This window comes from Berghia stephanieae, chromosome 8 (assembly GCF_034508935.2).
Source record: "Berghia stephanieae isolate SIO BIC M18660-M18661 chromosome 8, UCSD_Bste_1.3, whole genome shotgun sequence".
NCBI classification, from domain to species: Eukaryota; Metazoa; Mollusca; class Gastropoda; order Nudibranchia; family Aeolidiidae; genus Berghia; species Berghia stephanieae.
The window spans coordinates 25,062,879-25,078,513 of NC_088367.1; the positions used below are offsets into that span (position 1 = coordinate 25,062,879).

The 15,635-nt window shown below is 34.7% G+C and overlaps 1 protein-coding gene across 4 annotated transcripts in view; it reads right to left on the bottom strand.

The window, feature by feature from the left end:
• Positions 1-395: 395 nt before the first annotated feature.
• Positions 396-15,635, bottom strand: part of LOC144978429 (uncharacterized) — a 15,901-nt gene continuing 661 nt past the window's right edge. For 3 of the 4 annotated variants that reach the window (XM_078924474.1, XM_078924473.1, XM_078924472.1), the window contains exons 2-3: positions 7,683-10,268; positions 396-6,920 (exon numbers count right to left, since the gene is read on the bottom strand). In XM_078924474.1, the coding sequence (XP_078780600.1) occupies positions 7,735-10,257 (2,523 nt within the window). In that variant the 5' untranslated portion in view covers positions 10,258-10,268 and the 3' untranslated portion in view covers positions 396-6,920; positions 7,683-7,734. Of the gene's footprint in view, positions 6,921-7,682; positions 10,269-15,568 lie in introns of all 4 variants that reach the window. The other variant, XM_078924471.1, reaches the window with a different exon arrangement.

Here is a 15,635-nt window from a genome sequence, read left to right on the forward strand (position 1 = left end):
TCAAATGTTTTACAAATCATATATAATATAAAGAAAGCATAATACAGTGCATAACAGAGAGATGATTTGCAATGAAAAAAATATCATCTCCCAAAACTAACTATACATTCGACTGTTTCCTTCTCAGCCAGGACCAGGACAAAACCAAGTAATCTCATTCAAAGACAAAGACAGAAAGCATGTTGGAAAACAGATATAAGGGGATAGAAGACACAGTATGTACCCTCCTGCCCACTATGGGAGGTCAGACACCCCACCCAGAGGTCAGACGTGCTACCATTCCACCACAGAGGCTCTTGATAGTTGGGACAATTTTAATCACTATTTTCTTCACAAGGGTACGCGTTTCACGGGTGTGTATTTCAATTTCAATGAAAAGCAAAAAGGTTGAATTATATATCGTTATTGCATTTATTGAAAATGTAATTCATTATTTAAAACAACGGTATGTACATTGCCAAGAAATAATTATCAATGAAACAATTTACTTAACCGAACTATTCAAACAATATTCAGTACATGATACATATCCATGAAATAGAATAAAATTAAAAATTACGAAAACAAAAACACATTGAATGGACAGATGTTGCTTTGGTTGATTATTTGTTTTTATAACTTCTGTGTTGTGTGTTGATTACATCAGTGAAAAATGATAATGAATCAAATGAAAACCAAGTGAATAAATTTGAAAACAGCTAAAAGTAAACAAAATTTAATTATCAAAAGGAATTTGAAATAAATGTACCTTTTGCCATTTTCATAATTATTATTACTCAACAGAAACTTTCATAAATCAAGATGCCATATCTGTCTACCCAATCCGAATTAAAGCTAATATTCTCAGTTTCTGCAACGTTAAATGGACATATCAATTGCTTGCTACCAATTGGATAGGACATTGTGCTACCATAACCTAAACAAACCCAGCTACTCAATCATTGTCGGGTGAACAGTGCTTGTCAGAAAATCTTCCAACTTGACACAATGAGGCAAACGCTCTATCACCACATTCAAAATGAAATATTACACTATATAACGCCCTGTCTATGTTTTATTATCAACTAGACCTAGAACGATATACTGCTAGTAAAAAGTTAGGTAATAGAATTGGTCAACAGATTTGACTAACCCTTCAGACCTTAAAATCATTGATATTATACAATTTTAATTTGCATACTGATATGAGTTCTGATACCTCAGTATACCAGTTTCATAGCAATCTAGAATCATTGGACCTATAACAATTATAAAATCCCTTTAATTTTATCTTTGTTAAATCTAAACAACCAAAATACCACTTGGTACAATAAGTCATGACATTTTCAAACCTATGTCTCAAAACTTCTTTTTAAAATCGATGAACTCGTAATTCATAATGAATGTCGTTTAAAACAATCTTAACTAATTTCTTATTATTGATATGAAGTTGAAAATAAAGCGAGAAGAAGAAAGATTCTGAATTAAACCTACTACAGACTTAATACTCCTACATATCAAAGTAAGAAAATATATATCCTTTGCCCTCTCCCCCCCTTCAGACAACATGAAATTCTGAAATTTGAAGAAGATGAGACTCGTGCACAAAAAACCAGTACAGACCTTTGGAATATATGCAATCAGGGACACCCTACTGGGATTGCGCCTGAAGCTGTGGCAACAGAACACATATAACTTAACTAAAAATTTGTATTCTTATATGTTGCTTGGAAATTACAGGCAACCGAACAAATAGGAGAAAAAAAAAGAAGAAAAGAAAAAGTAGAAGGTGATGTTTTTATGTTTATATTTTAAAGGGTTTTACGGCACTGGCAATACATTACGGTCATATCCGTGCCAGTAAAAAGGAAGGAAATGTTTGTTTTTGTTTTTAAGAGTTTTACAGTGCTTGCAACACATTAAGGTCATATCAGCGCCAGTAAAAAGAGACAAAATGGGGAAGTAAAAAGTTCTAGAATTACAATTAAAGCATCCAAGAAAAATGAAGACAAAAGGGGAATTTGATCAAATAGGAAACAGATGTAGATTCCAAGAGCACACTATCAAAGTACTTAGAGATCACCTAAAAGTCTCACCCATACACCACTGTCATCTGCATTTTTTGCGGGCGCAAATATCAGGGCGATCCGCAAATTTTGGCAAATCGTGGCAAATTTCGGGAAAATTGTCAAATCGCGTGGCAAATTTTGGGAAAAAAAAAAGAAGCGAAAACAAAATAACGAAAAAAAAAGTGCGAAACTTGAGAAATGTTGCAGCTTTGCCAGGGACCAATCCAAGGGAAGCTACTCTCTACGGATAATGATCCTTTAAAATCCTTGTAACAACGCTAATCACAGTCATTTCATTTCTCAAGTCCTTAAATGTAATAAATTGTCTTTTATATTATTTTTTTTCTGTATCGCGTGTCAGTTTTTACTGAAACGCTTAGTTTTGCTCCGCAATTTTTTGGGCAAATTTTGCTCTTTTTGGCAAATTTCTTGGCAAATTTCGGGTTTTTTTTGGCAAATTCTAGGTCCCAATTTGGCAAAAAATACAGATGACAGACACCAGCACAAGATCCTACTAATACTAAGAGGAATACACTCAAATGTTTACAAATCATATGTTACAAACAAAAAATAACAATACATAACAGTAACAGAGAGATGATTTACAAGGAAAAAAATATCATCTCCCCAAAACTATAACTATACATTTGACTGTTTGCCTCCCAGCCAAGGACTCCGGTCAGGGTCAGGACAAAACCAAGTAATCTCATTCCAAGACAAAGAATGCAATTGAAAAACAGATACAGGGGGATAGAAGACACAGCAAGTACTTCCCTGCCCACTATGGGAGGTCGGGAACCCCACTCAAATGTTTTCAGAGTACAATACACAATCTTAAAAATTATTGATAATAATAGAACATAACAGTAGCAGAGAGATGATTTGCAATGAAAAAACATCTATTGATGTAGAAGTACAGAATAGTTTGTTTTTGTTTTTTAAGGGGTTTACGGCGCTTGCAACACATTAAGGTCATATCAGCGCCAGTAAAAAGGAAGAAAATGGGATAGTAAAATGTTCTAGAATTACAATTAAAGCACAAAAAAATGTAAGACAAAGGGGAATTGGTTCAAATAGGAAACAGATGTAGATTCCAAGAGCACACTATCAAAGTACTTAGTTTGAGATCACCTAAAAGTTTCATTCTTACACAAACACAGGTCCCCACTGAAAGGAATACACTCAAATGTTTACAAATCATATATATACTACGTTAAAAAAACAACATAATACAGTACCGACATAACAGAGAGATGAAAAAAAGATCATCTCCCAAAACTAACTATACATTTGACTGTTTCCCTCTCAGCCAGGGTAACCAAGTAATCTCATTCCAAGAGAAAGACAGAAAGCATGTTGGAAAACAGATATAAGGGGATAGATAATAGAAGACACAGTATGTACCCCTTTGCCCACTATGGGAGGTCAGGAACCCCACCCAGATACAGAATAGTCACAGGATTCTAGCAAGCTCTCAGGAGAAGCTGAAAAGCATGCTAGAATTAGAATGACATATGAGATAATAATCGGTCACCAGATCCAGCATGCCGTATTGCAGAGCATGCCGGACTTCAGAGAGCTAGAATATACAGCAAGTACTCTATCACTTTGGAAAAGAGTCACAGTGTAAAATAAATACAAATATAAAAATATTTTAAACCTATTTCCCCAGAAATTAATGCATATCCAATAAAAAGGGAGAAGACATTTCCATTAAATTCGTCCCCTAAAAATTTGAATTTGATTTAAAGTATGACCAGAAATAAATGGGCAGCGTTTTCCTCAATCTTTCAGCTCTCTTTCTGAAAGTAAAATGGTGTCAACCTTAAAGTCAATTTTCTTTAGCTGTATTTTATCTTTGTAATAGTAAAGAGCCACATTTAAAAAGTAATCATCTATAGCACTAAAAAACAAAAAAAACCCCAAAAAATCTTGAAATTAGCCATGGCTACCTTACTGTATTGTACATAACAATTTCCACTCCTTAGTTGTTTGGGGCCTTTTTGCCACTGGCACACAGAGATAAGTAACAAGTAAATTTGAAATTTAATTTTATAAAGTAAAGACGTTTTCTTCTCTCCTTCGTTAAAGGACAGTAAATGTGATTGGTGACTCAATATTGATTCTATAGGTAGTAGAATTTTATACACTTATCACTCTAAATTGGACAAAGCTGTCAAAGAGTATTTTACCGTAGGTCACCTTAGAAATGTCTGTAAATAATAACAGTAACAGCATTGACCACAAGGAGTAACGAGGGCCGTTATTAAAATATTTCACAAATTTGTCGACGGTCAATCAGCAGTGATTCAGTCCCATACTACTACTACAATAAAGACCAAATATATACAATACAAGAGGACTCAAACCCCAACCAAAATGCGTTCAAACAATTGGCAAAACAAAACAGCACATATATATTCAGTCTCTCCCCCCCCCCCCCCCCCCCCCATACAACCATTGGTGAATGGAATGCATCACCACCAGAATATACCACTATTGAACATACAGAGATATTTAACAGAGCATTTGACGTGACTCAATGAGAGCAGCTATATATGTCTTATTTTAGTCTGTATTAGGTCGGAAATGCGAATTTTGCGGTGATGAGCGTTGAAGACTTGAAATGTATGAATGAAAATAGGGTGTTAGTTAAAGACAAGAGTGTTATTTTTATGAAAATCACCGCACTGACAGCTGAAAACCATCAGTTTGGAAGAGCTAGTACCAGAGACCATGTTTCTCTCAATTTCTGCTCACAATTGTAGTTGCAGGCAGATCACAGTCACAGCAAAATTAACAACTTTAATTTCTTGACATGACAGAAATGTTTGACTGTTACCACAGCTTGATGGAACTGTAACTGGACATATGTTCTCTATGTGGAAAGAAATGTTTCCTTATTTTAAGGCTAGTTTTATGGCAAATCTAATACTCTCAAGAATATCTGGCAACACAAGGTGTGAATGGACCTTTATATATAATGAGCTATAACCTTGCCACATGTTGTTACACAAAGAAGCTCATCTGAAACTGGTAATGGTAAATACTGCGAACTGATAACGGGACATGACTAAATCGCTGTAACTAAGTTGAAGTCTAGGACTTTTTAACAACTCTGGCATAAAAGTTATGTAACTAAATGACCTGTTAATTGACATAAAATTTCCTTTCATGATGTCCTTTAGAGTGGTAATGCCTGAATTCTTGGCCTGTATAACTTTTATCCTGCTGTCCTGATTTAAATAACATATATTTCTTTTCGCGTCATGACTGTTATGCGTTCTTCCAGAGGATTTTGAGAAACCCTGAACACATATTTCTCACATTGAATGGTCATCCCATTAAAAAAAATACTCTAGTAAAACATATTTCTTCATTCTCGAAGCGACATAAATGTGTTTTTGGGAGGACAGTATGCGTTTATCCGTAAATCTCTACTCTACTCCCAAAAAAACGCACATTTCTCTCTAAAATATGTATTTAACAACAATTTGAAATAAAATTTGGTAGAGAAACGACTTTGACATTAAATTATGTTTTACAATACTTACAATTTATTTTCTTAAAACAAATAGAGATTTTATTAACAAAAACACAAAAAGGCGATTATTTCAAAACAAGGTTTCGGAGAAATATGTGTTTTTCCGGGGGGACGGCAGTATTGTGAGAGCCACCTAATATATTGATTATTATATAGCTGATACTGTAATAAGCAAATATCTCATTTACCACATTATATTACAATATTGAATATGACCAAAAATTTATATTCAGATTAGACAAATTGATTTTAGAAGTCTGATAAAATATTAAAATAAAATAAGGAAAAATAAATTGATGAGAACATTTTAAAAAGTAGCCCATATATTTCCAGTCTCACTTTGGTATACATGGCGCAGGTCTGTAAATAAAACAACAAGAAGAAATAGAAAAACATTTTTGGAACCTACTATTAGATTCTTGGGAGTTACTTGACATCCGTTATTAATTAATTCAACGGTGCTAGTTAATCTCTAATATCAATTGATGCAAAAAATGTTGACAGACAATGTTCACCTATTGAAGGGGCTGATAGTTTAACTGGTAGAGCACTTGACTCGTATGCAAGCAGACAGGTTGTTATAAGTTAAGTGGAAGTTTTTAGCTGACCTCTTTGTTCACTCAGAAGTGATTAGCTAGATTTATTAGAAAGTCCTTAGTGATGGATTAGCATCCTATTCGAGTGATTGTTGCAATCTATTGCTATGGAAACAAGCATTATTATCATCTTCAGCTTCATCAGCAATAAGTACTCAAATGTGTTAAACCCATAATATGAATTCATATGATTCCAACTTTTCTAATTTTAAAAATCTAATGATAATTTTATCACAATATTTCTAAAGGAAGACTTAATTAACAGAATCTTTCAATAATATCAAGATATCCCCATTTGCAAAAAAGAATCTATACAATCTATATAAAATCACCCCTACATAGTTGAGCATTACAATTAAAAAAAAACAAAAAACAAAAAAAAAAAAACCAACCCCCCTGCCCTCTCCCAAAAAAAAAAAACAAAAAAAAAACAAAAAAAAACATACATTTTAGGCAACACTGCTTATAAGATTCACGTTTGTGCCAGCAAGTTCTTTTTTAAAGTTAAAAATTCATCTTTATCTAAGTTCGAATGGGTAAATGTGATGACAGAGATGCTTGATTTCAAATATCAAAGCAAGATTGTTGTTGCGCTGTAAACCTCTAACAATAATGAGAAAAAAAAAAGATCCTGAGTAATGTGGTTTGTAACATGTAGAAAGGTCATGCACCAAGCTTGGAGAGGCCACATCATCCATGTTTACTCAGTAGACGTGACAAATTTCTTGTAATCTGAAAAATAAAATATATTAATAACAATAATAATAATAATAATAAAATATTAATAACAATAATAATAATAATAATAATAATAATAATAATAATAATAATAATAATAATAATAATAATAATAATAAAAATAATAATGATAATGATAACAATAATAATGAAAAGGCATTATTTATCTATACTAACACTATGGTTCAGCAGTATGGTCTTTGCTTTGTACCCAAAAGATACCTAGTTAGCGTATCTACTGCGTTATGAGGCCTTCAGCAAGTCACCTTTCCCTAGCTCATGTTGACTACATTGAATTCAACCAAGGGTTCAGTTGTGAAAAACATAAAGTGGGAAGCAAGGTGAATTTGTAATTGATTGAGTGGTAAATTCTGCAGAGCAAGAGAGAAAACAAATTATTTGGATGTAGTACAGGATATGATACATTAATTTTCAATACATACCAGATTCTATATTTACTCAGAAGTGCCATGAATGTGAGTAAAGGGCAATTTCCAAGGAAATAGTTTTGAACCCCCCCCCCCCCCCCCCACTTCTCCAGCTACAACTGGACTCGAACTAGGGATCTATGACCCGAAGATGACTGATAAACCACAAGACCACAATGCTACACACAAAAAAAATGTCATCCAAATGCTGGAACAGAGAGCAGAGACTCAAGTCAAACAAAATTTGAGAAAGTACAAAACAGAAAAAGGAGATGTAAAAGTAAAGAGAGAAGTTAACAACACACTTATCAATTTAGATAATACACACCCATGTGTCTTGATGAGCTGACGGAACAGTTAAACATCCTTTCCATCAAAAGCTATTGAGGTTGAGACGGTTGTTCATGCTGTTGCTGCATAAGACCACTTGAGGACGTCACCAATTTTAAACTGCCTTCAGAGGACACAACATAGTGAAGAGGCATATTTGCTGAGGTCTCAGATTCTGATGAAAGAGTACTTCCATCTTGGCATGGTGGTGACTGATGATGATGTTGCTCTACTGTAACTGTGGCAAAACCAGAGTTGTTTGGTGATGTGGATATGATAGTGTCATTTGTCACTGGTGGGTGAACATCTATGACAACATCACCCACAGATGAATGATTGTTCGTTTGAGTTGGTTGCAGGGTATTATTAGAATTATCCATGTTTGAAGATGTTGTGACAACTGCATCCATAGATGAGGAAGGGTAATTTTGAGGGACATATACAGATTCCGTTGTTTCAGAATCTGCTATTTCTTGCAAGGTAACTGTATGTACTTCGAATTCCTCAGTTTCTTCTTTCATTTCATCAAGATCTTTCCTGATTTCAACTGTAGATGATTGAACATATTGCTCTTGATGTTCCTGCTGTTGTTGTAATTGTTCTTGATGTTGTAAATGATGTTGGTCTTGATCTTGTAAATGGTGGTGTTCTTGATGCCCTTCTGCTTGATGTTGTAAATGTTGTAATTGTTCTTGTTGTATCTGCTGCAAGTGTTGCTGTTGCTCTATGATATGATTTTCTATGAGCTCATTTTTAAGAACAGAGTCATGATGTTTATGTTCCATCATATCAGTCCCACTTAATTCGTTTCCATCACCTTGAGGGTCGGGATTGCAAATAATTTGAGTTGAGTTGTCATCGGTATTGATGACAATGTAAGAATTTTGACCAGCAGCCTCAAGGAAGGCAGTTGGAATGTTGGATATATGATGTGATTGCTGATGCTGCTGTTGGTGATGATGAGGCTCTGCATTTTGAACAATTCCATCTGCTGAAATAGAAACTGAAATATTAGCGGGCTGTTGGTATTGATGCTGAACAGGTCCGGCATGCTCCACAACAAAATCTTCTATCATCATTGTCTCTGTTTCACCATGATTTGTCTGAACTTGCTGAATGTTAGAAGAGGAGGAAGCTGGAGTTATGTAAGTCACTACCTGAGGTTGCATTTGATTTTGTTGGATGTGAACAGTTGTAGGTACTGATTGTGATTCAACTGCGACATTGTCAATTTCTTTTCCTATACTAATTTCATTCAAACCATGGGCAGCTACAGTCTGAGGATCTAGAATTCCACCCGACTGGATTGTTGATCTATCAGTAGCTACTGATTGATCAGTTGATAAATAATCGTATTTATATTCAACCTTAATGTCTTGCTGATCGTTTATATTGAACTGATGAGCATTTGCAGCATTTGTAACACTAGGCACAGTATAACTCTCGGCATATGTATAACCTTCATTTGTTCCGCTCTCCACTACATATTGTCTCTGTAGATCGGTTGATACAGAAACCTGTGGGACACCTGTAATAACTTCTTGATTAATACGATTATAACCACCACGAAAGACAGCCAATTGAGCAAGAGTGTTAGCCGCATCTTCTGCTGTTGACTCATCCTCATCTTTTATAATTAATGGTGCTCTGGCTGCTGCGTCATAAGTTGTGCCAGTGGCATAAACCTCACCAGACTCTGGATCAGAAGCAGTAGTAACCTCATGGTGGGCTTGCATTTGACTGGCTTTTGTCTTGTCAAAAACAATGCCTTGCTGTGACAGTTGAGTCAGAAGATGAGCCAAAGACAGCTCTCCTCCTTCCGTATTCAAATCCAAATTTTCAACTTCAATAACGGTCTCTCCCTGTTCATTCACATAAATATTTGTAGGAGTTATGCTACTGCTACCTTGCCTACTTGGTGATATATTTACAGTGTTTGAACTACCATCATTCTCAGGGGTAACTATGGTTTTTACATCCACAGTGCTCTGAACAGTCTCTTGTGAGACAATATTTGGCACAAACTCTGATGTCACAACTTCTTCTGTTTGAGGCTGAGGATCCCATTGTCGAGAACGATCTGTAAATTCGTCAATATAGACAGTTACTGCCGGATTTGGCACATCGGTTATGATTTTCTTGTTATTACAAGGATATTTGACATGATGCCTCATCTCCTCAAGTGTAGAAAATTTATTATGACAAATAAAGCATCGAAATAAGTCATCAGATGTTGCTACATTTGTTTTCATGATAGATGTCGACGGTGCTTCTGATGATGAAGATGATGGACCTGGAGCAACTCCAACTATAGGTTCTACTGAAGGTGACACACTTTGTTCCAAACGCGCCTCGATTGGATTGGGTTTTGTTGTATTCTGGAGTGCTTTAGCCTCCAACTGACGCCTTCTCATAAAGTTGTTCACGACACCATAACGGCAACTTCGACTGTGTCTCCATCGTGTAATGGCATCCTCAAAGACAGACATACAGTGTCGACACCAAAACCGCTTGGCAGATGGCAGACTTAGAAAATGACATGGGTGATTAGATGTTTCTTTGGCCTTTGGCATATTGCAAGATTCTGTTGATAATAAATTGAATGAAAAAACAGTCAAGAGATTGGATTATATAAAAATTCAAACCACAGTGAATTGTGGAGTTCTTGATGAGCATACTGTTGAGACCCATTGTGTGTGCCTCAAAATGTTAATTATGTTGGAATCACTTAAATGCTGAGAATTAACTTAATAGTCAAATATATTATGAGATCTAGGAAAGTTTCTCAATTATTGGAGAGAATAAATATAGTTTCTTACTGAACAAAACCCAAAAATTTCATTTCTTATCATTTCGACTTTGAATCACTTTGAATTAATTTTTCAGCATCTGATTCTCTCGATGCCATTTGAGACTCGTGAGGACATTACACCTGACCCTCTCACCCATTGCATCCTGTTCCCTTAAATATCCTCATTACACACCAATAAAATTTTATTTGTTTTAAAAGTGCTAAGTTCAAATTTTGAGCGCATTTGAATTGGGCTTAAAATGGTGAAGAGTGTCATGAAAAAAACCAAAAACAAACTTGAGCTTTCATAAACCGCAATATCCATTAAACATGCTCAGTAACAAGGGGACCCCAGTCAACAAAACACTTTACATGTAGGATGAGACATGATGCCTAATAGGCTAATAGGTGATATTACAATTTTGTTCCAACAGAGACAATATAAATTTGATATGACTAAGTCAGATATTATATTGAACTCCCTATGTGAACATCCAGGTCAAGGACCAGAAAAATGTTTCAATATACTAAAAGATTGTACGATTGTTAAAATGCTTAAATAATAAAAATATAATCATGCTTACGATCCTCAGCAAAATGCATACAATACACCTTTTTAACATTAAGTTGGACCACTGCAGTTTTTCCATTTTTGTATTTTGACATAAGTTTATTGAAATACAAATAAATGGTAACTTGTTACTTATTAGCAATGAAAATCATTTGTTCTGTTGTTGTGGCTATGGTGGTGTTGTGGAATTTTTTTTTTTATTGATTCATGCCTCTAAACTTGTATTGATAATGAAGAGGATACTAAATTGTAGTTCATTCAGAGAGATGGGTCTTAAGATTTACTCCCAATCTTATCATAAAACAAAAAAATTTACTCTTGAAAAAAAATACTTAAGTACAGTTCAAATGGTAGTAATGGGGGAAGGCCCAGTACAGGTAGTGGGCAGAGAGTGGCAGACCTGCCAACCTTCCCAGGATGAAAAGTGTATTCCATGACCCTAAAAAGTGTATTTTGTCCGCACATGTGGAAAAAAAGTGCGCACTATACAAAAATTTATATAAAAGCTAACATCAATCCCAAATCAAAATAAACTCTGATCTTCATCATTCAAGCAATCTCTAGTGATTACAAAATTATCGATTTATCGAGAAACTAAAACTTAATAGCCATTTAAAATTATCATAAGGCTTAGAAATTGCAATATATCAAAGGAAATTGCTTTCGAAACACTCAAAGAAATGACCAAAAGACCCTTAACATGTTGGTAGTATTGATGCTAGTGTCAGTGGAAGAAGTGTTGGTTGTTGTAGCGATGGCGCTCTAGTGGTAGTGGTGATGATGATGAAGCTGTGGAGGCGGTGGTGGTAGAAGTGATGTGGTGGTGGTTGTGGCCGTGACAATGCTGTGATGGCAGTTTTAGAATTGGTGATGTCATGATGTTGATGATAAGAGATGCTGATGTACCAAATGAAGTTGTGATGGTAATATCTGCTAGCCCAGTACATCAGTTATGAGAAAGTTTTGAGGTAAAATATCTGGGAGAATGGTCTTCAATTCAATAGATGACAATTTGCAACAGTAGCAAGATATTTTCCTTATATGTTATCAAATGACATCTCTCTCTCTCTCTTTTTTTTATTTTTTTTTTTTTGAGCATTCACTACTACTACTCCTCCTCCTCCTACTATATTACTTCTATATACTACTAATACTATTACTTTGGTCAAATGATAAAAAATTCGCAAAGTATGTAATATGCAGAGACACGTTAAATACTTCTAAAATCGTTCTAAAAAATTCATTTTGAACCAAATACCGTTCCTAAAGCTGCCCACTTTGTAATTCAAGACTCGTACAAAATAATAAAGAAAAAAAAAAAGATCATTATAAATTTTATAAATCAAATAGAGTAATTTAGTTATTATAAAAGGAAATAACCCATTTATGTTTAAGTTAATTAGCAATACAGTTTTAAATTGAAGGCTTCAAAGTCAAAGATGGTTCAATTACATTTTCATTTAGAATTTTCTATTTAATAAGTGGCAAAAGTTTAAATGTGGTCTGAGACTATTTAAAGTATAAAACAAGCTTATATGCATAATTCTATGCAAATCTTCAAAAATGTATGAGAAAAATATAGGTGAAAACCGGCATCATATAAGCAACTGAAATGATAACTATAGTATTAAATGTGATGCATCATTCATTCAGAAACACAGTCGACAGTTGGTTGATGATGTACGACACGTGTGTATCAAGGCATCAAATGTATCATCAACATCATTCACATCACATATCTTTTAAAAAAAGATAAAAGAAAATCGTATCTGCGTATTCGGGGTCCAAAAATCGTACTAAAATATGATTAATCGTACTGGTTGGCAGGTCTGGAGTGGAACTGATAGAAGAAGAAGAGTTCATAGGAAATTCTGTTTTGCCCATATCAGAGTGTGGGAGGCCGTATAGGGAAACAACCCAAATATTAAAAGAGGGATTATTTTGATGGGATGAGTGAAAAAGTTGGGGCTAGGTTTTTATGGAGCAATGCACATCATTTGGGAAGCAAAACGGAAAAAAAAAGAAAAGAAGAGGGAGCAAACGGATTTGAACCAGTGCAGCTCAACCAAACAAAATGAAAGGTGGTCTAACTCATTGAGCTGTCTATCCACAGTGATATTGGTGTATCTTTAAGTTTATATATGAGCTAGATAATTTTCTATCATCTTTGCTTCCTTGTTTTAATAGTTATTTTAATCTCTGATTCGAATTTAATATCATGTTGTTGCATCTAGTTTTGTGGAAGTGTGATTGTAAAATATGTTATATTGTATGAGGAAGACAGGAAAAAATAATAGGTCAGTTTTGGGGCGAACAACAACCAGGTCTAGGGATATGTCCGCAAAATAAACCGTCCATCATCAATTTCCCCAAAATTGTGGTCAGAATGAACAAATTATAGGGGACCCAACTTCAATTATAGAAACTAAGGAAGATCAATGACGTTAACAGGTAGGTAGGTAGTGAAATTTTTAATTGTTGGTGGACAACAAACCGATTTGCTTATTAAGAATTTTCTTAGTTAGAAAAAAAAAGGCGGAATAATAGGGGACCCAATTTCAATTATAGAAACAAAGGAAGATCAATGACGTTAACATGTATGAGGTAGTGAAATTTTTAATGGTTGGTGAAAAACGAACCGATTTGCTTATTAAGAATTTTCTTGGTTAGAAAAAAAAAGGCGGAATTGCCATTTTGATGGTTTCAGTTTTCAGTTCAAAGTCAAAGTGTCAAAGACAAACATTTCATTGATTGATGCATTTACTTTTTAAAAAGCTGGATTTTGCATTTGGCAATAATACAAATCCCGGCCTTTTGTTTATTGCCCGAAAGTGTCTGATTCTCTGATTGGCAGACATCAGACATGTCTGTCAATAAATAACGAAGTGGTTATTCAGAGTCGACTCTGGGTAACTGTAGGCAGTTATTCAGAGTCGACTCTGGATAACTGTAGATGGTTATTCAGAGTCGACCCTGGATAACCATCAATGTGTACAGATATTTAGAGCCGAGTAGCCTATCGAATTATCGAGTTGAGTTCTTGCGAGATAAGTTTGTTTCAATTTGATACCAGTTTATTACGGTTATGTTGTGACTTTGGCAATTTTAATGCCAAATTCTTAAAACTTGGCGATTTTTCAACTTCAGTCACTTATAAATAAGAATCTTTTTATTAATCAATTGCAAATCATATTCCATCAACAAAGCAAATTTAAATTAGCTTATAAACAATCATTTCTTAAATCGATCAGCCTAACTTATTATCTCTCCATTACCAAATGATATCTATAAACATAATATGAAGATAGAAGGGTGGCTGAGAGAGAGAGAGAGAGAGAGAGAGAGAGAGAGAGAGAGAGAGAGAGAGAGAGAGAGAGAGAGAGAGAGAGAGAGAGAGAATTAATGAATTGATATATATATTTTTTTAATTGTTTAATAATTAGACACAAGTTGTAATGAATTCTATAAACAAATTCAGAACAATCAAACAAAAACAAAACAAAACTTAAAAAGGAAGAAAAAAAAAGACACGCTTATAAACCTTCTAAAATCGTCAAATGAATGTATTATCATGTTACAGCTAAAAAAGTACACACATATTTACACCCATTTGCACCATCCCCTTCCCTTTCGATCATCTTCTCATTCATGGCCACCATGTGTCTTGTACTGCCTTTGACATTTGGCGCCAGCGTGTCTAGACTAACGTCATAAATAAAGGAGTGTCACCAAAATTCTGAGCAGAGGTGTCAAAAAATGATAGAAGGCATATTATTGTTTTTCCCCCTGAACTACCACTGAGCAGAAAATGTTTGACATGACAAAAAACTACGGAACATTTATGAACAAATCCTAAAATCCCAGAAATCCGCGGAAGATTATCATCACCGGTCCCCACTATATTTTTTAAAATATTTCTTTTTTTTTTTTTTTTTGTGCAAAATCTCGACAATTTGCAAAAAATTGCAAATTTTGCGGCCGCAATGCAAATCACCGATGCAAAAAACTGCCATGACAGAAGAGACAAGAAAATACCAAAAAGTAAAACGATTTTTTCCCGTAGGGTTAAACAGAGGTGGGAGAGAAGAAAAAAAAATAGAAAACCCGTGTGGTTGGTAACTGGAAATTCATCACTCATAACTGTATAGTTATTCAGAGTCGACTCCCCGACTCTGAATAACTGTAGCCAGTTATTCAGAGTCAACTGTCTACAGTTATTCAGAGTGGACTCCCCGACTCTGAATAACCGTAGACAGTTATTCAGAGTCGACTCTGAATAACCGTAGACAGTTATTCAGAGTCGACTCTGAATAACCGAATAACCGTAGACAGTTATTTAGAGTCGACTCTGAATAACCGCAGCCATAAATAACGATAGCTAAATAGCTGAGGTTATTCATAGACATGTCACTGCGAGTAAAGACATGACGTGCCTATGAATAAAGACAGAAAGAAAGTGAATGTTAGTTAGACTAGAGGACGTTTTTTAATATTTAAAAAAAAAAAAAAAAACCACACTCACTCATTCACCTAATCAAATACAAGATTGATACTGATGATACTTGATCACAAGGAGTTGAGTTGGTTGA